Consider the following 21,213-nt stretch of genomic DNA (forward strand, 5'->3'; position numbering starts at 1 on the left):
TCATGTTGACATGGTAGCTGATGTGAGTGTTGAACGCCGTACGATGAGAGCTTCTACAACTGTACCGCACATCGTTGTAAATTGCTTGTTCAAGTTGTCAAATTGTCAGAGTCCGAGAAAAGATCCTTCATTTCCGAGCAGTTTCCAGGTCGGTGTTGTTTGTTGCTCTCATTCAACAAAAGCTTTATTGTTAGATAAGGCTCCAGCCACTCCCAGATCAACGTCAACTTTTATGGGTAAATTAACAGGAACCCTGCTAAACTTTTCGTTTTATCCACCAAATTGCGTCTTTCTCCCACTAACTTTCTTGGGGTTTTCTTTGTTGTACCCGGCGTTTTTTTGTTGAAGATGCGAACAACTGTAATGCGTGAGTCCATTTCCGTTAACGGCCATCATCTATCTCGTTTGTTCAACGTTTATTTGTACAACAATGGGGTTAAGCAATTATGTATAACACATGACGTCATCTATTTCCAGTAACGAGGTCATATTTCTGAGCACGGAGGAGTGTTTTTATGCCGGATATTGCAAGAGCTTAAACGAATGTAAACTCTATAAAACTTGGCCCACAGCTACCGGTCGTTTAGCTGCTGTTTTATCTTACCGCTAGTTCAAAAGAAGCGGTGTTGGTGATGGCCACTATCAAAGGCGCATATGCCGCATGTGGTGTGTATTTGATAGCGAGCGAAGACAGCAGCACTGTCAATTTTATAACACGCCATGGTTTCAAGTTTCGACTTTGCAGAAAATATTAGGTAGCTGTTGGCACGGCCACAGTTACTCATGTTGGAGTGTGTTGTAAAGAAGATGACGATATGTTTACCATAATTTGTCAATCTGAAAGGGCCGTTTTTTGAATGACATGTTTCAACCCGGGAACGTGACCGAACAAAGCAGTTATGTAAAAATACGGGCATTGGACAATAACCGAACAGATATAGCGATCGTTCACTTAAAAACTGACCACGTTGGCTTGTGTAGTTGTGATTGCAACATCGTACCGTGATAAAAGTGTGTATTTAAACTACCTTTTTCAAAAACCCGCCTCCACGCAAGAATCCATTGTGTCAACACTGTGTACGTCAACCTTACGTGATGTCACATTCCTACATTTGTCATCACAATTGTGCGTTTTTAAACGAAACTTGCCAACAAACTTCTGTTTGTTCTTAGTTTGCCTGCTGATGTTGGTGCTAATTGATTTGCGGGCTGTTTTATTGTCATCTTGTTAATGAGTTAATTAGCAGGACCACGTTTTTCATTTACAAGAGCTTTGCTAATGACGTCAAAGGTAGAGGCCATAAACAAAAGGTTGTAATGTGTGTATAATTGCATGTAGACTTTAGATTGGGCAATGAACACTTTAGAAGAATAGTATCAAACGCATCTTCTTGTAATGAATTGAAGTTGTCTGTTTAGTAAATGTTTCTTCAAGCTCTCGCTTGTTACAACTTCAAATAAAAATAAAACAGACAAGTCCATTTTCGGTCACAAGCGTCTTACTGTTTGTCATTTCTGTTCGAACCTTTGACGACGACCAACCAAAAAGTATGGAATATTTCAATCAGTAATGTGCCCGAACTAATCTTCCTTGTAGACTGACTCACCAATAGAGATTCCTCGGGTGAAATAAATGGGAATGTGACGCAATACCGATCCATGACGCAACTCTCCAAATCTTTGATGTAAGTCGGGCGACAATGTATGCTATAATTGGAGCTGCTATAATTTCGTTAATAAACGCCCCATCTAACGATGCACGTCCATCAAAGGTACGAAGTTCCATTATCGCTCTGGGAGGGGTCCTTTGGGATCAACGAAACTTGACGGTGGCGTTGGCATATAATCCATGCCGTGCCTAGAGGCCCGGAACCGTCGTGTGTTTGTTTATTAAATTCTCGCGTTTATATTTACATCAATGATCCATTTGGAATTACAATGATATAAACCGTTGGATTGCCATGGACACACGGATGTAAATAGAAGGTGTACCCTTTTAAATTTAACCTAAATATCCGCTCGATCCATGAAAGTTAATATGCAGACAAAACGGCAGTACACAATCCACCCCCTGTTGCGTTGATTAAAACGCTAAATGATCAACTAGGCGAGCAGGGGGTTACAAAATTTAATCAAACAGTTATTGTACCCGCTGATGAGACGTAACATCAGTGTCGGTTTCGGTCCCGTCTTATAATGCGGTGCATCAACTAAGTGATGTAATTTGATTTCTTGACGCCATCATCTTTTTGAGTCGGCGGTTTAATGTCATTTTGAACAAGGCTACCTTGCACTGATGCGAACTTCTTCCCGTAGACTAACCGCCTACAGTTTTTCACATCTCGCAGAGGAAACCGAGCGCTGAAGGGCACTTGGCCTCTTCGAAAAGTGCTATGACTCCTATTAGTAAATTACCTATTAAACCGTGTATATACTAATCTGTAAAAAGTTTAAAATGTTTGAACGGACTTTGACGTGATCATTTTTGCGGTTGGTCCGATCTAATTAATGACGTTGTTCTTGACTTGTTTGTTTTTTTGCTTGGTTTTGGGTGTTTGCCATTCATATCAAACTATTCGGGTCAAGGAAGAATAAGTTTGAATATTGAATGATCTTTTCTTCATTTTTTTAACCAGCAATGTTATTTTTGCCCGCTGATTATTCAATCAGGTAAAAGTTCGCTTTTTGCTGGTCGAAACGATGTTGATATTATCTGGTTTGTGTACGTCTCGATTTGACTGACTCATATTTTCCGAGATTTGCAAAACTTGTCAATCTGCAACTTTTAAGTCATTTGTCGCAAGATGACATTCTGTAATGACCGGTTCGAGTATCAAAAACTTAAATCGTTTTGAGCCACCTCGGCTATTTGACGAATGGCGAAATTGACGTGGAAGAAATTTACCGACAATGTTAAGTTTAATTGAAACAAATTTCAAACAAATTGAAACGTAATGACAAAATATTTTTTTACCTTCACTTGCCCCGGGCTATTCGATAGTAACTTTTCAATTTGCAGCAGGTGAATACTTTGCTGGTCACACAGCGTTATGAGATCTTTATCGGAGTGACTCACATCGGCCTAAATGGACCTAAGTTAACTGTCAATTTTGAACCCAAATCCGCTGCAGAAAATAGCACCATCCAACTACCTTCAGTATCAGTTGAAGTTACTCTAAGCAATATAACAAAAATTAGTGATCAAAGTGTTGACCTACGGACGATTAATTCTAACCCTATTACCGGTGCCACTTCTTGACTTGAAAGGAGTTTCTGCTTCGTTATTAACCCGTCAGCTTATTGGGACAAGGTTTAGTATCCGCAGTTGTTTTCATGGGAATTGCGTTTTTTCACCCGTTACCCGTGTAACGGGAGTAATCTGCCTGTGTGGCCAAAGGGGGCTCGTAGTCAGGGGATATATTTCTGCCCTTCAATTGACCCAAATCAAAGCAAACCGACTCTCACTTTTTGTAAGTATGTTGCGTTTTTTCCACCAAACAAGTCAAGCATTTCATCAAATACGTTTTGCGTCTTCTGTAAACCTTGTTGGCATGGCCTTTACATTTCGGGCGTTTATGAATAATTGACGAGATAGAAAAAACAACGCCAGAGTTCAACTGCCTTGCACAGTAAAAATTGAGCATGTTCTTTTGTCGTTCGTTAAGCAACTCGTTCAATACAAGCACTAATTAGTTACTATTGTGAACCACGCGCATATACCGTAAAACCTCTATTTGAGCGCCACCCCTATTTGAACGCCACCTCTAATAGAACGCCACTTTTAAAGAAGGGTAGAAAAATAGAGCGCTATGGCGGTGAAATAGAGGTTTTACGGTAGTTTCTTTGGAGCAATGTCTTGTTACGCTGATAACGTTTAGTTGGTCGAACGCGATTAGGTTTTCATTTCCCATTAGCTGGCAAAGTCTATTTGATTGCAGATTAGCCTCTATTTACTTGTCAATGTGTGGACCGTTACTTATCCATCCATTGGTGTGATGAACACATTGGACTCTTTCATTGACAGCAGTAACATTACCATCGTATCTGACCTTTTTTTCAGTATTGGCCAAGGGTGTGCCGGCCAAATAATCGCGGAATGTCGCGTGTTTTTCGTGCTTGGGGATTGCCGATTTTCTCATTATTTCGGTGTAGCATTTCAACTGCCAGGCATCGGCTTTTGTTTGCACGAAGGCAGTCAGTTTGTGGACAAGTTGCCATTGTGCTTACACCTGCGCATCCTGTTTCAAAAAAATCCAAAAGCTCTTAAACTGATGCAAAAACATCGTCTATCCGAATTGTACAGTGGCACGGATAACCTGAAAATGCACTCTTTCTGATTGTAAAGCCTTTTGTTCCTACTGTTTATACTTGATACAAATCATTAGGAATATCGTGTGATGAAGATTGCTGCTTTTTTTAAAATGTCCTGCCACTTAAATCATTTCCTTTATCTTTGTTTACTTTGCTTTTTCGACAATTATGAAATGTTGTTTGATACTTAGATGTCTTTGATGTAAATGAAAGATCAATCCCAAGAAAACCGCAATTTCATTTTTAAGAGACAAGTATATATTTAGTACATACCGACCGATATAATCTCATTGCTCGGTATACGTTTGTATGCAGACGGGCTGATTGAGATTTTAACATGAAACACCTGTTGTTCAACTTCAACAACCCCTCCTGGTGACGTGCTGATGTATATGGTGCGTATAGTTAAAAATAAGCTGCACCTCGTAAAATCATTTGTAAGAACATAACAGGTCGAGTCAAGTACTTGGAATATTTTCACGCACGGGCGTTGTTATGCTTCAAGTAGGCCGGTTAGGCATAACTTCAACAACGTAAAGAGGGCACTTTTACAACTTTGTACGCCTAGGTTGCCATAACTGAATACATTCTGTTATGCATCATGGATAACACGTGGTCTTCTAAGGTGTTTTTTGAGGATTACAAGTCGCTATAGGTAGCCTGGAGACGACGATGCTGCAATCGTTATGCCTTCTACAAGCGGGAGCAAACCGCCGGCACAGAATACCTTGTAAGGGCTCTTGTGGAACTTTGGTATGCGGCCATGAAATTCATGCGGCGCCAAAGAATAACAGCAACAAAATTCGCTCTGCTGGTCACCATAGCATTTTCTAAATAAAGGATAAAGCAAGATCAATCATTTGGAAATATCCGTCACAAATGCCGCAAAGTGACGTCACCGTGGCATTTAGAGCACTCGACATATATGTGTACTTTAGTCGGGCTCGTCGATCTATTATTTACAGATGACATCTTTCTGTATAATGGTTGGAGTTTACCTTCGGTTGTCTTCGACCTTTAAAAATAGATACCGGTTAACAATTATAAGATTTTTGAATCAAGTCCCAGTTAAAACTGATCAGCGGTTTGTTTGTGGTACACTCAATTAAACGTGCGCGCCGGATTTAGCTTGGAAATGTGCGGTTTTGTGTGTTATGCGTCTTTTTCAGTTATCAGAAATAGTTCATCACTCGCCTAAATAAGCGTGTGCTGGTTCGGTGCCGGATTTTGCGATCAAAACCATAAGCAAACAACCGCAATGTTTCATTGTAGCGCCGGCATATATACAGGAGACTCTGCTGTCTTCAAGTCGGGTCAACCTTACGTCATAGTTAAAATATTACTCCTTTTATTAAATTTTACTAAGAGGCGTCGAGCAACAAATTACTTTTATGCCCTTGGGGATTTTATTATATTCAGTTTAGCTTGTTATCGCGGTGTAGGTGGACGTTACAACCAATAATTTGTCAATTTGTGTATTATCGCGAAGCGGTTTCCTCCCACTCAAAATTTCAATAAGATCCAAACCGCTTTAATACGGTTCGGTTTAACGCATTAGTGAACTTGTAGACTATGATTCATGTAACGGCGGTGCTTCTATGGCGATCTTGCAACGCTTGAAACAGAACATTTTCAGCCGTAAAAAATGTTGTACATCGAAATTCTGAACATCTGAAAGCTTTTTGTTTCAGACTTTACACATACCTATGCCAACACTGGAGGTATCTGATCCGCATATACGGCAACAGTTTTCATCAAAAACACCTGGTTGCTGCTACAGTTATGCCCAACAGTCGCAACTATGGTGAAGTTATTAATTGTTATTGATGTGGCTTCACTACCAGACTGACTATATCTCAGGGCGAGATTAATTATGAAACCAGCGAATTGTTCGCGGATCAGTGCGAATTAATTGATTGTTTGGAAGTAACATGCTCGTTTGAGAAAGCAGGACCTACTAAAAATAAATATTGGGCGATTTTAGTACAAAAACGGAACGCCGACCCCTTCCTTCAGCTCTTGTTACATGTTTTCTAACGTAAACCTCGCTTTTGTTTCATTGGTGGCGAATTGTTGAAAAGCGATGCAGAGATTAGTCGTCTAATGCGCTTATAACTACACGTTTTCAGATTTTGATTTTTAATGTCAACTTTTTATAAAGAAAACTTTACCAAAACTTTCCTTTACCAAATAACTTTTCTATAGTGTAAAATTATACAAATTGCTTTTCGGTTGCAACTTCATTTTCTCTGGTGGTACAATAGAGTAAGAATAAATTTGTGACTATCTGACAGAGTGTATATTTGGTATGTTTTGTTTCTTGATTCATTCTAAACGTGTGTTTGCCACAGATCTTTGCTTCAAACGACTACTGTACGTTGAGACATCATTGTAAACATTTTGTCTGGAAAAACCTGGATAATTGACATGGGAGATCTTTACATGACAGTTAGTTTTCAAAACGAAACTAGTTGCCTGTCAACAATCTTATCAAACTTTTGGGTTAAAAAAGTGTCAGATAGCTCGAAGGGGCGCTGCTTAGCTGTTCAGGCGTAAAAGCCGGTCAGTGAAACAAGGCGGCTTAATTACTTAAACTAGACATTCCGTTCACGGACGAGCGCATAAGGTTTCCTCACATTCACCACTTTCTTGCATCCATATGAAATATGAATGGCGGTACTTGATTGAGTGAAACCAGAAGGCGCGACTCCACCTTGTTGGGTAAGGTCGGGGGTAGACCGGAACAGTATTCTCCTTGTACTTGTATCGTGTTTACGGCTGTTCGCCACCGTGATCGTTTTAATCATTTTAATTTCACCTCAGACGTCATGGTTCTGTGGATGCTTCTTCACCGCAGAACGTCTAATCGTTTGATGCTGTTATCACACACTTTAAGTTGTCAATGTTAAAACTTTAACGTGCAATTTTGCTCTCGGAAGTACGTTAAGCCTATTGCTTTGGGCAAATGAAATCGTTTCAACAAAGATTTTTGCTTGTAAACCGATTTATCCCACACACATTGCAACAAAACTAATTGGTTGTTTGTGTGCCTACCGCAGTTTACTTGATATCTTGGGAAAGTGCACACAGGGTTAACGCCCACCTGTTGCACAACCTTGCAGCATGCTACGTCTGCATCATCTATTGAACACACTTCTCAGCTGTACTGTCATAATCGCTTTGGCTGGATAGCCTAAATAAACGAATTTGAGTCATAAAATATGCATGGCTGACTCTGCGGACAATTTTACGGTAACATTGATTCGATGTTTGTTAGAAGCAAGTAATAAACTGAGCACGACTTCTAAGGGGGAACGGTGTCGTGAGAATTAACGACTCCTTAACGACTTTTTACAAGCTGCGCGTTGGGGTCACCAGTGAAAATAATTTCCGCCCAGAGCGTAGTTAACTAGTTATCATGTGCTGAGCTGTGGCCTGTTTTTTTGTTGGTGTAGGACGTTAGATATTTTCAAGTGTATAAAATTAACCGAATGCTTCTGTTTTTCATTGTTACCCTGAAACTTTTAGTTTTTTTATGAGATGCTTGTTTGATTAAATTTTGCATGAGTTTTGTGATGTCTGCGACGAATTTTACTAAAACTTCAAAGAAGTGGTATCTCGTAGGATGAACCTCATTTTACTCATTGTTCGTCGCCCTCAACTGGGATCTAAGTTTGAATTGAGTTTGTCGCTTTTCGACACGTAGGTGATCTGCTTGTGAAGTTACACCAATTACTATCATTCCTTTGAAATTCCTATAAATATTTTGTCCTGTCTTGTCTTGCAGAATTTGTCCTTTGATGCTTAAAAGTCGTAAAATTTTATACCACAATGCAGATGTCCGAGCGTTGGTCACTTATGTCCAGCAAATGTTTCTTTCATCCTTTATGCCGATTCTGAGTCAGTATAAAGTTTACAGAAGACACAAAAAGATGTCTCATAAATGTCGAAATCTTCCGCCAGAAAGTCGGTAGATCAAAGCGAAGATGAGTTTATCTTTTGACCAATGTTGTAAATGTTCCACTTTTCAAAGTAATTTTTAAAACCAACTTCGATTTAAGTGGATCAGCCACTTCAAACACGCAAGTTTATTTCCGTTTTGTCGTTTGGAATGATATCTATTGTTACATCACAAGGGCAATTGTTTGCTACCGGCACGTGTGCGTGAGAAAAATGAAGACAATCGATGTTGTATCAGTTTCTTTGTCATCGGTTCATCTTCAAAGATTAATCCCGCTTAAGTAATGGTGAACGCGATTTACGTAGAGTTTCTGAAAGCGTAAATATTTCTCTTGCCGTTCGGAGACGTTTTCTTACAGTATAAATTTCATTTTTATTCATGGCTACTTTCTTTTTAGGTTTCACTCAACACAATTTTTCGTATAGTGACAAAACAATTGGAAATGTTAAAAACTTATTTAGGAATGTAGAAGTTGCGAAAAGATTTACTACCGGATCTCTCTTACTATCTTAGATTAAATTACAGTCACGATTATGCAGAAACTAACGGATTATATCGCTCTTCACTTAATGGGAATTTAACTGCGTCGTGTTGTTTTATGTTTCATCAAACAAACGTAACTTAATCAAGCAATGACCAATCGACTTCCTCCCTCTTGTACGTGCGTTATCTTGTGTTTACAGGTGCTAGTCGTGTGAGTGACCACTGACCAGTATTTGACAAAATGATCAACACTTCTGTCCAGCTTCCTCGGCCTTTGGTGGAACTGTGACGTGATATACTTGTTTGCTAACAATTGTGATATCAAAACGTAGATTTTCCGAAGAATGATGAGAAACATTTCCTAACCTGAAAGTGCATTAGTTTTAACCCTTGAAGTTATTAGGCGTTTTGTTCATTGCATTGTACGGCTATCGATTTTAAAGGGACAAAGAATCAACTGCTTCTTTCTCGCCCGCTGGATAATTCTTTTTCATCCTCATCTTTTCCAATGACAAATTTTTCCGGTTGATGGTGTCACGAAAACGGCAACTGGTGCTTGACACTTTACTTGAACTATTTTGGTCCTAACTTGTTTAAGGCATTCAGAATCACGCAAGTATAATCCGCACTCACCGAAACTCGAAGCGATTTGTTTTTCTTTCAATTGTTATTGCGTCGTCATGAAAATAGGTGCCACTCCCAAAAAACTTCCGTGCTGTTCGTCGCTTCTATGTAAAACGCTTTGTTTTGTCGTTCTATTGACAAGTTTGTGTTTATGGAAGTAACTTTTAACCAGTTTGTAGGTAACATCACGCAGGTCCAAAATAGCAGCTGCAAGTTATTATAAAATAAGAAGGTGTTTTGATTATTTGTTAATGATGATGTTCAAAATTTATTGGTTTAAACTTTAAAACAACAATTCTTGATGTCGGAATCATCGAATTCCGAACAGTACGGAACGTGAAATCTTTCTCTTTGTCTTTTAGTCCGCTTCCAGCTACTACTTTCCTGTTTTTCTTGTGTTTTTGTTTTGCTGTTTAAGAAGGTATTAACCTTACAAAGCCAATTTACAATATTACAACATAATAGATTACCAGCTAGCAACGACTGCCGAGTAATATTATACCAGTGTTCATGTCAATACTGAGTCACAACATGGAAAATAGATTCACGAACAATTCTATTTATTCTCTACCACACAAAAGAATGGAGAAATTCCAATAATTGACCTACACACACGATTTTGAATTAGATGTTGTCGAAACAGTTAGGGTGGCCTTCCACCTTGAATACGTATGTCAGTTATTGTTTGGTCAGATAAGTTTGATATTCCATCGCCATTCTTTTGTTTTGGCAGTAATTTTCCTTTGGGTTATTTTGACATTTTGCACCACAAAATGATTTGTTGAATGTCCGAAATTGATGTGAAGTTCAGCAAGATTAAGGTCGTGGCTATAGGATGAACGTTGTGTTGGTGACACCCTTTGTTGATTTAGTTTGTCTGTGGCAATGGAATGAAAACAGCCTGGAACATCTTTATCCATCTGATGGGACGACGCCTTTCACTATTTATAGCACCATCATTCACAAAATTACCCGAGACCTTCACAGTCAGATCATTTGTAAGGCAGCTCTTTTTACAAAACAATTGATTGTAAGAATGTGTTACTATGACTTCGAACACAATAATTCATCCATTTACATATTATTGTTTGGCGACCCACAGTTCTTGACCTTCGATGATATGATGCAAAATTGAAAGCTGAAGCTTTTGGTACATTCTTTTTATATCTGATCAGTGGAGGTTATGACTCCAAAATAACTTTTTTTAAACTGTTTTCGATAGTTTAAAGATGCATTAACGGTAAAAATACTGCGACGAAATACCTTAACGACCTGAAGGTCTATGATCAGAAAACGGAAACCGACGGAAAAGTAGGTTCAGGTTCTGTCACAGTTATATTTGGGCCTTACAAATTGTAATCCGGCAATTTGTTCGGGACCAAGCTAATCATACCCTGTATTATTTTGTGGTCTTTAACCTAATCTGACCCAGCGTATTTACATGTCGTTTTGAATTCAATGCCTAATGCAAACTGCCATTGTACGACGACGATTTCGACCTTTGGCATTACTTCAAATTAGCATCTATTCAAAGCAATCCCTGTGAGAAAAAGCCGTTGCAGTAATATGTAATGTATTTCACGCATGAAGTTTATGAGATGATTGCAAAACCTTGGGCAGCATACTGTGACCACAAGCCTGTGATATAACATGATAAAATGTTGTACCGGGATTCCACCTTCCGCTTGACAGCATTACCACCATTTACTTAAATTAAAGGTTGTTGGTTGAAAAGCAGTAATGCATTGAAGTGCTACAATTTTGTAATTTGCTGGTCTCAAACTTGAAATTGTGCGGAAATAGACGGATGTTATTTCATAATAGAACTGCTTTGAAACATATTCCTTCATAAAAAGACAACTTTGCATGCCATGATGAATGGTTTTGTTCTATTTTGACAACAGAAAAATTTGTACTCAAAGTTTTATAATTTGATGTCAACAAACAACGCACGGCGAAAACCGTTTCATCTTAAATAGCTGTTATTTTTAGGTAAAACATAACTTCAGGTTTTCCAAAGAATCATCATTGTCTATTTTGTTTGTTCGATGTTAAAACGGAATTTCTCATGTAATGGTTGAATTAAGTCGTAGTAGGAGCCACACGAACTGTCCTTTTCAAAAACAGGTCACGAGATCGAAAGAAATCCGACCAGGAAATTGTAACCCGAAACCTTTACGTTGGAAGGAAATAGGGGGCAATTTTGCCCGCATTTTGATGTGCAATTTTTGCTTACTTGGCACGGAATTGTTGTCGCAACGGCACACAATTGCTGTAACTTAAGACCAGTAATACGGTGTGAAGGGCTACTTCCCGTAGCACTTAATAGTAAATTCAAATAGCGCCTTTGAGGGTGATTCACCCGCAAAAATGCAGACAAATCCCAGGCAAGAACTCATGATTTACTTGCAATTACGAAACGACCACGGTTTTACGTTTCTTCTGTCTCCTTTGTACATTTCTAGGATAACCTCTTGTCGTGAAAACTTGCTCTATCCTGCACTTGCAGGGACGGTCTTTGATATAGAAAAAAAATATGAGTGAAGTAAGCGGGGAATCCCCAAGGCATACCCGGTGTATTCAGGATTAAGTTTTTAAGTATAGCTTGTCGCCGTCAACATTGCCAACCGCAGCTGCCGTTAACTTTTTTAATACTTCAGTTGGGTTTAAAACCGTCTAATTATTTAATTGTGTTCTCGGAGCTGGGGCTTTCCCTTGTTGCCAAAGTGAAGCATCTTTAATAAATTGTTTTGCATTAATCGTTGTTTCCTAGAGTGCATTAGCATTTTTGATAATGACTCGCAATTGATGTCAGCTGTTTGGCATGTAAGTTTTTTCCGACACCTTTTTTCTGCAAACGGAATGTTATTGACTGGTACAAATTTTGAAACTGTTGCTTTTGTTCCCGCATTCTGTTTGCTTGCCGTGAAGTTGCCCAATTACCGCGTATGAGAACAAAACAAACAGCGTTTGGGATAAAAACAGATTGGAGTGGTAATTTTGGGCGGAAAGTCGCATGACTAACACCCTCAAGGGTTCTCAAATTTACGCACTGGCATTCTCAAAATTCCGTGTGTCTACACTGTGCAACGTCATAAGTACATCCACTGCTACCGAACAATCGCCTGATTCCACGTGATTGATTGTTTTCGTGTTTGTTGACTTTAATGACAGTTGAACGCGATCGGTGATGGATGACTAATTAAAACTTTACTGTACCATGATCAAGAACACTTGCAGAAGTACGGTACCTGACAACCGGTTGATGTGCCATTGACTACAAATGGCATTTCGCACCGTTTCCCGGCAAGATTTGCTTTCAATCAAACCTACAGCGCCCAAGGTTAATTAAATTTCATTTTTCACGTTTGTCGTACATCAGCTACTAGTTAGCAGTTAGTAAGTTAATGATTTACGCTTAAATTATAATTATTGTCATTCCTAAAACATGCAGTGCCTCATATTCCGCCCCGACTCTTACCGAGCAGGACCAAGGTCGTAAAAGAAAGACGTTTCGTCGAGACCCCTCGACCCTGTTAATTCATACGACTGGGTTTAAATCTTTTCGCGGACACTGTTTACGACTGATCGTCATCATCTCATGATTTGTATTTCTGAGATACATTTCCAACGCTTGGGGTTCGGGGGTTAGTGGGTCGTATCGAAATTGTTATAAAAAATGTTGGGTTATTCTTTATGGCTGTTGTTAATATTTCGCGCGCTTATCCTTAAATCCGCTAAATGCGCGTAAATTTCCCTCAATCTCGCGAGCATTTTAAGCCACCCGAAGTATAGCTGAATCGATCGTGAGATCCTTACTGCATTAAACTTTTGTGACTCGCTTACCTAATGGCCTTATGATCGATGATGATTGTTTTAACACTTTTCCCTTTCTTTTTTTTCAACTACTTGGTCGATAAGTGCAAGTCAAACTTAACTTAATCCCCTGATGCACTTTGTATGAGTTCATGCAGACACGAAGGTCCTTTAAATGGAAATGAAGAGTGCTACAAAATGCCCCATAAACGTCGGCAATCTATATACAGAAGCACATTTTAAGTTCCGTTTGCTGCAGATTGACTCCAGCAAAGATTCTTTTTCAATCAAGGCAATTTGCCAAGTGGTTAAATTTATTGAAAATGTTTGACGGATTTGATGAACTAAATTGTATATTTCTCTGTTACGTTTGTGAAATCGTCCAAATTAATTTTCTAAATTTACATCTGAATAACTGCAGAACTGATCGTCCCCGTTTTCTGTTACAACTTACAACCATCATACGTCAGTGTGTTCGTCCGTTGTGCGACCGATCTTATATTATAAGGAACTTCGCCATCGCGATAAAGTTTTTGAATGAAAGCAGGCTTTTCATGGTTCGGCGCCAACTGCTTGATACAACTTACGACGTACTTGATGAAATTTATCGACAAAGTTGACATGCGTTAATCCGCTGCACACTGCTGGTAGCTTATGACCTTTTGCCGGTTGCTTTTGCGACCCCGATTAGAATGTGGCAAATGGAAACACATGCAACTTGGACGAATGCTTTACGTAGATGTTGTTTCAGCACGAACGCAGTGTTGTTTAGTTTAGTGTGTTGTTTATTATTTGCTAATGTTGTGGTACATTTATTGCAGGTGGATATAAGTTGTGGTAATGTTTCTAATTGGCTTTGGTCTTAAAGAATCTTCGAAAAACTTTTTTTATAAGGGATTGCCGTTAGTCCTGTCAAATATTCGTCAAGAGGCCCTACGCCATGTTGGAGCAGTGTCACTCATACTTAAAATTTGTGGCTCAACAAAGCGTTATTTCAGGTCCCTACACGCGATCTCATTCAAGGTCAGCGTTGTGGAAAATTCTGGAAAGAAAGCATGTCGCGCCTTCGCGGCATTTTGATCAATATAAGCGCCGTCATCTTTAGAATGTTGCCCTTTCATAACCAGACCGATAATATGTTACGTCCGTTTATTTCAAATTGAACTTGGTTGTATTCTACAAATAGTTAAACTATAGAGTACACGAACACCAAATAAATCATTACCAGTCTCAAATGGACGAATTTTAACTGGTACTTGGTGTTTAGACGCGACTTCCGGGTACGACATGGCATTTTGGAAAGTTGCCGATAACCCTTGTTCATTTCTTTTCCAAATTTACTTTGATATAGCCCATCGAGAGGTTATTTAGTCTGGTTTTAATGTCAAATTGATGTTGATCTAATGTCCTCGTAATATGTAAGCCAGCTTTGGAACGTTTGGTAAATGGCAGATAGCATCTTATCCAAGCATGACCTACGCCTCTGTCGAATTTCTCTATGTACTGAATGCTTTTCATTTTTAGTTTGTTTTTGTTATCGTCTATCAAGTATACACTTTTTTGCCCGTCTTGATGTAAATCTCGGTGCGTAGCAAGCCAAATTGAACGGGAAGCCTTTTTTAGACAAGATGAAATTGGTGTCGTGTATGGTGTTCACTGATGTATGTTTAATAAAATCAGCTTCGTTGAGCGCATGCAGTTGAACGTTGTTTGCTTGCCCAGTTATTGTTACTTCCTCTAAAACCGCTTAACGTCTCACTGAAGTCAATCATGCGCAAACCACCGGCTTAGCTTGTTTTTGTATTTTTGTAGAATTAAGCTAATGCTTGGGATTGTAAACCCGAGACACACAAGTCGATATTGCCCCTATTGAAAGCCGTTAGTATGTTTCAAATAATTTCAGTTCGACTTTTGATTTGGCCTCATTTTTTGCAGGATAATTCATCGTGGAAAAAAGATTCGTGTACTTCATGCTTCTGCGACGAAGGTGTGATCACATGCAGCAAGCAAATATGCAAAGATCCTCAGTGTGACGTCACACGGGTAAGGATTTATTCGTCCATGGTGTAATATTCAGTTTTGGAAATATATCCACAGTTTCTGTTTTAGTAGATCTCAAAGTATGCCACTAGCAAGCCCCCTAACATGAACCTGTCTTTCAACATTATGAAAAGTTCTCACGCGTATTCTGGGGCAACGAAATTACTCACGAATTTTATAATCCGCTAAATTTCCGAAACGCACCAATGACATTTCCTTTCAAATCAAGGAATTTGGGACCAATGAAAGCCCAGTTGTGGGCGCGGTGACATATGGGCCCGCGAATGAATGGCCAGTAGGAATTTGACTGACAGATATGTTGATTCTACTTTTATCCATGTACTAGGGACAGTCACTTGTCATTCCACCAAACTCTTGTTGCCCCGTCTGTTCCATGACGTCAGAGAGATATTGCGTCACAGGAGAAGGTGTAGTAGCGGTGAGTTGGTTGTTGAATTCGTGACTTTTTGTCATAAATTTTTACACTGTCTTTTGTTTCAAGTGTTATTAGAGCTGTTATATATCCTGTACAAATGTATACCTTAATCACGCCATTTTAATAAACTTTGGTACTTCTAAACTCCATTTCGACAAATGACTTTTCGTTTATTTCTGTCGGGCATAAGCTTTGTTTTGCCAATTGCCACGACCATCGCTTATTATTTGACTTAAACTAAAACGCATGGCCAAACCCAGTGTATGGCTCTTTTAGCACACCTACGCAAGGTTCAAATTAATTCGGCTAAGCAAACTACGATTACCTAATACACAAAGTATAGTAGTCTTTGTACAAACCTCACAGCACAATACTGAGTGGGAAGGACAAAACTGCACGACGTGTGCGTGCCGCAATGGCGACATCTCGTGTTCGCCGGTTCAATGCGAAAGGAAGGAATGCGGCTACGGGGAAGTCTCCAGGCGGGTACCTGAAGTCTGTTGTCCGATTTGCGTTAGCCTTGAAGGTGAGATTTTACTTTCAATCCTTCTACGTTAAAAATTGTTGGCTATCTTAAACGTACTGTAATACGTTTAATCATCGAATATGCCATTGAATGCATGCCTATGACATAGGCTTATTTTTGTAAACTTCTATTTTGATTTTGCATTATTTCTATCATAAAGCTAACTGCACCTTCGAAGGAAAAACCTACAGGGATGGTGAAACTTGGCACCCATCTAACTGCGAGAAGGCATTTTGCAACAAAGGTAACCTTTTAAATTGGCTACATCTCTATCTTTTCACTGATTGCATTATGGCAAAACGATGTTGTTAATTACGCATTTAATGTTGAACGTTGTTGCATAGGCGAAGTAATCCGCCATATTGCTCACTGTGAAGATATAATATGCAGATCGGGGCAGAGGGCGGTTGTACAGAAGGGAGAATGTTGTCCCACGTGTGTTGGACGATCCTGCGTGTATGAGGTAAGTTCATATCCCTACCGATAAGTAAAAAAAAATACTAGTTAAAAATTTTATCAAATATTTTCCTAAACGTTTTGTTCCGAAGTGAGTTATCAACGGCTTTGACTTTCGTAACGCAAATTTTAGGGCCGAGAATATGCCTCCGGTAAACAATTTCAATTCGACCAATGCAATCAGTGCATTTGCCAGTTGGGAGAGGTCAGGTGTAAATCACAACATTGTAACGTTACAAACGACGTTGTCGACGTCACTTGCTCACAAGGAGAACGAAGAGTGACCAGGAGAGGAGGATGCTGTTCTGAATGTGTCTCCACGCAAGGTGAAAAAGTCGGAGTTCCGGTCCCCATTGGAATCACGTTTTAGTTGTTGTTCGTCCTTCAAGTAATTACGTTCTCTTAGTTTCGCTCAAACCTTGAATTATTACTTTTTGTAGAAGCTTGTGATTACCACGGTGTGCAGTACTACCATGGCGATTTATGGAACATATCAAAATGTGAAGTTGCGTTTTGTAGTCATGGCAACGTGAGATCTGTCTACGTCCAGTGTTCTCCAGTGAAGTGCAAATGGGTTGGTTAAGAAGATATATTTTGTTAACAAAAGTGATATAGTTAACTGGTAACAATTTTGCTTATTTGCCTTCAATATCATACTGCTGGTCTAAAGATCTAGTTGCTTGTAAGATTTTTACCACTACGTGAAACATGCTGATAGTATTATAACTAAGATCATTATTGCAGAACGAACGACTGGTTCATGCATCCTGCTGTCCTGAATGCGTGCCCATTTCGGCATCATGTCGCCATAAAGGCTTCGAATATCGTCATAGCGACCAGTGGAAAGAGGGAAGTTGTAAGAGATGTGAGTGCATGTACGGAATGACGCAGTGCTACACAGCTGACTGCCCGCTATGTCCAGCACACACAATGCCGGTCTCTGTGCCAGGTATACTTCTCTGAATAGGCCTCTCTCGGTGTGTAAAATAACTGTTCCGTGTAATCTGTATAAACTTTGTAGCGTTCGTGATGTGTTTATCATATTAATATTGTTTTGGTTTCCCTCTGCCAGGTGAATGCTGTCCCGACTGCCAGCCCGTGACCTGCCACGCCGACTGCGAGACCTGTGACGCACCAGGCTATGCCCACTGCACATCGTGCAAAAGAAACCGTTTACTACAAGAAGGGAAATGTTTAAGAAAATGCCTGCCCGGATTTTATCAGGACGGTAAACGTTGCAAAGGTGAGCAAAGTCAGCTTGAGTAGCAGCCGAAGTTTGGATTCGATGCACCAAGACAAAACCTGATGTTTCTATTTTTAATGTAATCCATTCAGCCTGCCACTCTTCGTGCGCAACTTGCGATTTTGGTAATTCCCCATACGCTTGTGCGTCATGTGCGTCAGGGAGAAAGTTGCAAGCTGGCAAGTGCGTCGCAGAATGTAATGAAGGATATTTTGCAGCTGAGACAACCTGCAAAGGTACGTTTTTCTATACCAAAGTAACACCGATGCCACCATTGCGTTTTCTGTTATATGGTTACTGTAACGTGATTGTTTGTTATAACTAAACCAGAATTCTTCAGGACGTCTTTGTTATGTTTGTGTTTTTTTACAGCTTGTCCGAAAGGTTGCAGCTCATGTCTTAACACCAGTCATTGTTTGACTTGTCTTGATCGTACACGGATGCCGCAAGGTGGCGCATGTGTGCAGCAGTGTGGAGAAAACTTTTTCCATTTAAACGGAACTTGCAGAGGTTAAAATCTTACTATATTTAATGCAGAAAACGTAATATAATATATTGTATAATATTGTATAATATATTATTCATAAATATTGGATCAAGTGACTCGATACGTTTGAAAAATATATAACTTCTCAGGGTATCTTCAGTAATAAAATCATCGACAACTTTTTCATCATTTCTTTATAATTTTAGCGTGTCAAGACTCTTGTTCATCGTGTAGTGGAGACTCCAACTACTGTACGTCATGCCCTCTTGGTAAACTTATGGAGAGTGGACTTTGCGTCAAGCGTTGTTCTGCCAAATACTACCAACTCTCGATTTCAAGATGCGCGGGTAAGCGCGTTTTTTTGTACTTCAGCCCTTCTTTTCTCGATGAATTTATCAATATTTGTTAACTATCTCAACCTTACGATTTTCACAACACCTTTTATTAGACTGTCATTCTACATGCGCGACCTGTAGCGGCCCATCGGCGTCACAATGCCTCTCGTGCGACCCACCTCATTCATTCTTGTATATGGGGAAGTGCGTACCCAATTGCCCACCAAAGCACTACCCGCGGGGAGGCCGTTGTGAAGGTATAATTTGTGAAAATTTCTGTCAACTTCCCCGGCAAGTCAATTGCAATATATTCATCGGACACATAAAGATTTTAATTTGAAGTTATTGCGTTTGGTATCCGACTATAAATCCACATTTGCTAGTTTAGCTCATGCAAGATAAGTATCCGGCTAATAAGTAGCCCATTTGTTCAGCTTGCTACGCTGGCTGCCAAACGTGTGTTGGAAGTTTGGCATCAGACTGCAGTTCTTGCGCGGAAAGCGGACGAGTTTTCAGAGACGGACGATGCGATGCAAAATGCGACGAGCATCAATATTTAGATGGGATTATATGCAGAGGTAAATGCCATCATGTGCAACTTTGATATCGCTACTGTTTGACCTAAATCTGGAAAAGGCGTAACTTAGACGAAACGGTCTTCACCTGTGCTGAGTGATCCGCGTTATTTTCAGATTGTCATAAATCTTGTGCCTCGTGCCACGAATGGGATTCCTGTACGTCATGCAGCGGAAGCAATGTTCTCCTTATTACGTCACACAAAATCCAACACTGCGTGACACCAAGTCGGTGTATTGAGCTTGGTCTAAGCATGGATTCTTCGTCATCATTATGTCATAATTCGAGTGCTGCGAGACAGTGTCATCAAGAGAGTCGTAACTTGTATAACGGAGAATGCTTCACTGATTGCCCGCAAGATACCTTCACGAAAGTATGGCTTTGGTTAATCGACCAATGCTTCACATTCTGTGTACTTTGATACCAATACCGACATGATGGTTTATATTGAGATAACTTTGCTCTGTTTTACTCACATCAGAGGAACTTTTGATCGTTTTTGTGCCTTTTGTTAGACGTCGGACTCTGGAACCTTGTGCTTGTCTTGTCCTGACGGATGTGGAAGCTGTGATCCTGATGGACGATGTAAGAACTGCAAGAGTGGAAGATTTCTCTCTAGTTTGTCGAAAAATTGTCTAAGGAATTGCGAGCCTGGATACTACGCTTCAAGCTCATCGGGTGAAGCTTTTGGCCGTTGGAGTATTAAAAATTATGTTGCTTTCTTAACTGTTTGACTATTTATTTCAAAGTGTGATGTTTTATTACCTTAGGCTCTTGTCTGGCTTGTCCGTCCTCATGCGCAACTTGCGTGGCTTCGACGTCATCACCCCAACCTCTTTGTACATCCTGTCGTGACGTCACAGCTGTCTTGCAATCTGGGCAATGTGCTGCTCATTGCGTGGATCAGTTTTACCCCGAACTAAATGGTATTGCCTATATAGTTTGTGTCTGAAGTAAAATGTATTGGGTATAAAACTATATTGTTATACGTTTGTTAACTGTTCAAACTATCCAGCGGACATTGGACTTTGTAGATTGTGAGTTATTTTGAACAAAGCCTACTTTTGGAAAATGTTTCATAGTCGCGGCGTTTGGAACTGCAATTTGCCGTGAGTGCGACTGGAGTTGTACTCGGTGTTCAGGTTCTTCGTCTTCGAATTGCTTGGATTGTATGGAAGGTCGCCGCTTACAAAACGGTAGTTGCGTGGAAAAGTGTTCCGAAGGTTTGTTTTCATGTCATGGCTTAGTTTTAAGATTTTCCATTTTATCATTTTTATTTGCTGTATGTATTTAGGGGAAAAACTTTAATAAATATAAATATATGTGTTACCATCAAAACGGAAAAGCGCATATTTTTGATGCCAGTAAATTGTTGTTGTTTCGAATGCACAAAACAGTTTCATTGAAATTCAAATTTCAACTTCTACGAATATCAGAAATTTCAACTCTATTCATTATTTGCAATTCACTTTTAATTTAAATTGCTAATTTGATTTAAATTGCTGCATGTGTTAAGTTTTTATACACGTTTCAGGTATTTGCTAATATGTCTTACCAATACACCATGTTCTACCAGGTTATTACCTTTCATACGATGAATGCCGTCGATGTTCCGATGAAAACTGCGATTCCTGCACAGGGGCCGACCACTGCTCAGGATGCCGATCGCCTTACTTCCTGCATGGTAAATGCGTAAACTCATTATAGCGGTGACAAATTCTCTGGTGGAATATTCACAAACCATGTCTTAATATCTTTAACTAAATAGTAACTTTATTCCAAGTTCCAAGTTGTTTTTAGACATTAGCTTCTATTCCGTTATGATTACTTGATCATTACGTGTAAAAGGTTTTCTTAGATTAGGATTATGGAGTACTTTAATTAATAAACGCCTTTAAATCTTATTGGCTCATTTTTAT

General features: G+C 39.5%; 1 protein-coding gene across 2 annotated transcripts in view; it reads left to right on the forward strand.

Moving 5' to 3' along the window:
• The window catches only part of LOC143464568 (extracellular matrix organizing protein FRAS1-like), a 51,956-nt gene that overhangs the window by 4,566 nt on the left and 26,177 nt on the right, over positions 1-21,213 (forward strand). For both annotated transcript variants that reach the window (XM_076962420.1, XM_076962421.1), the window contains exons 3-21: positions 15,131-15,238; positions 15,582-15,674; positions 16,038-16,197; positions 16,358-16,441; positions 16,542-16,660; positions 16,787-16,979; positions 17,094-17,227; positions 17,398-17,602; positions 17,726-17,896; positions 17,989-18,132; positions 18,269-18,406; positions 18,590-18,730; positions 18,832-18,975; positions 19,153-19,296; positions 19,411-19,667; positions 19,810-19,972; positions 20,065-20,220; positions 20,377-20,517; positions 20,871-20,978. In XM_076962420.1, coding sequence (XP_076818535.1) covers positions 15,131-15,238; positions 15,582-15,674; positions 16,038-16,197; positions 16,358-16,441; positions 16,542-16,660; positions 16,787-16,979; positions 17,094-17,227; positions 17,398-17,602; positions 17,726-17,896; positions 17,989-18,132; positions 18,269-18,406; positions 18,590-18,730; positions 18,832-18,975; positions 19,153-19,296; positions 19,411-19,667; positions 19,810-19,972; positions 20,065-20,220; positions 20,377-20,517; positions 20,871-20,978 — 2,803 coding nt within the window. The remainder of the gene's footprint in view (positions 1-15,130; positions 15,239-15,581; positions 15,675-16,037; positions 16,198-16,357; positions 16,442-16,541; positions 16,661-16,786; positions 16,980-17,093; positions 17,228-17,397; positions 17,603-17,725; positions 17,897-17,988; positions 18,133-18,268; positions 18,407-18,589; positions 18,731-18,831; positions 18,976-19,152; positions 19,297-19,410; positions 19,668-19,809; positions 19,973-20,064; positions 20,221-20,376; positions 20,518-20,870; positions 20,979-21,213) is intronic.

This window comes from Clavelina lepadiformis, chromosome 7 (genome assembly GCF_947623445.1).
Source record: "Clavelina lepadiformis chromosome 7, kaClaLepa1.1, whole genome shotgun sequence".
Classification (NCBI taxonomy): domain Eukaryota; kingdom Metazoa; phylum Chordata; class Ascidiacea; order Aplousobranchia; family Clavelinidae; genus Clavelina; species Clavelina lepadiformis.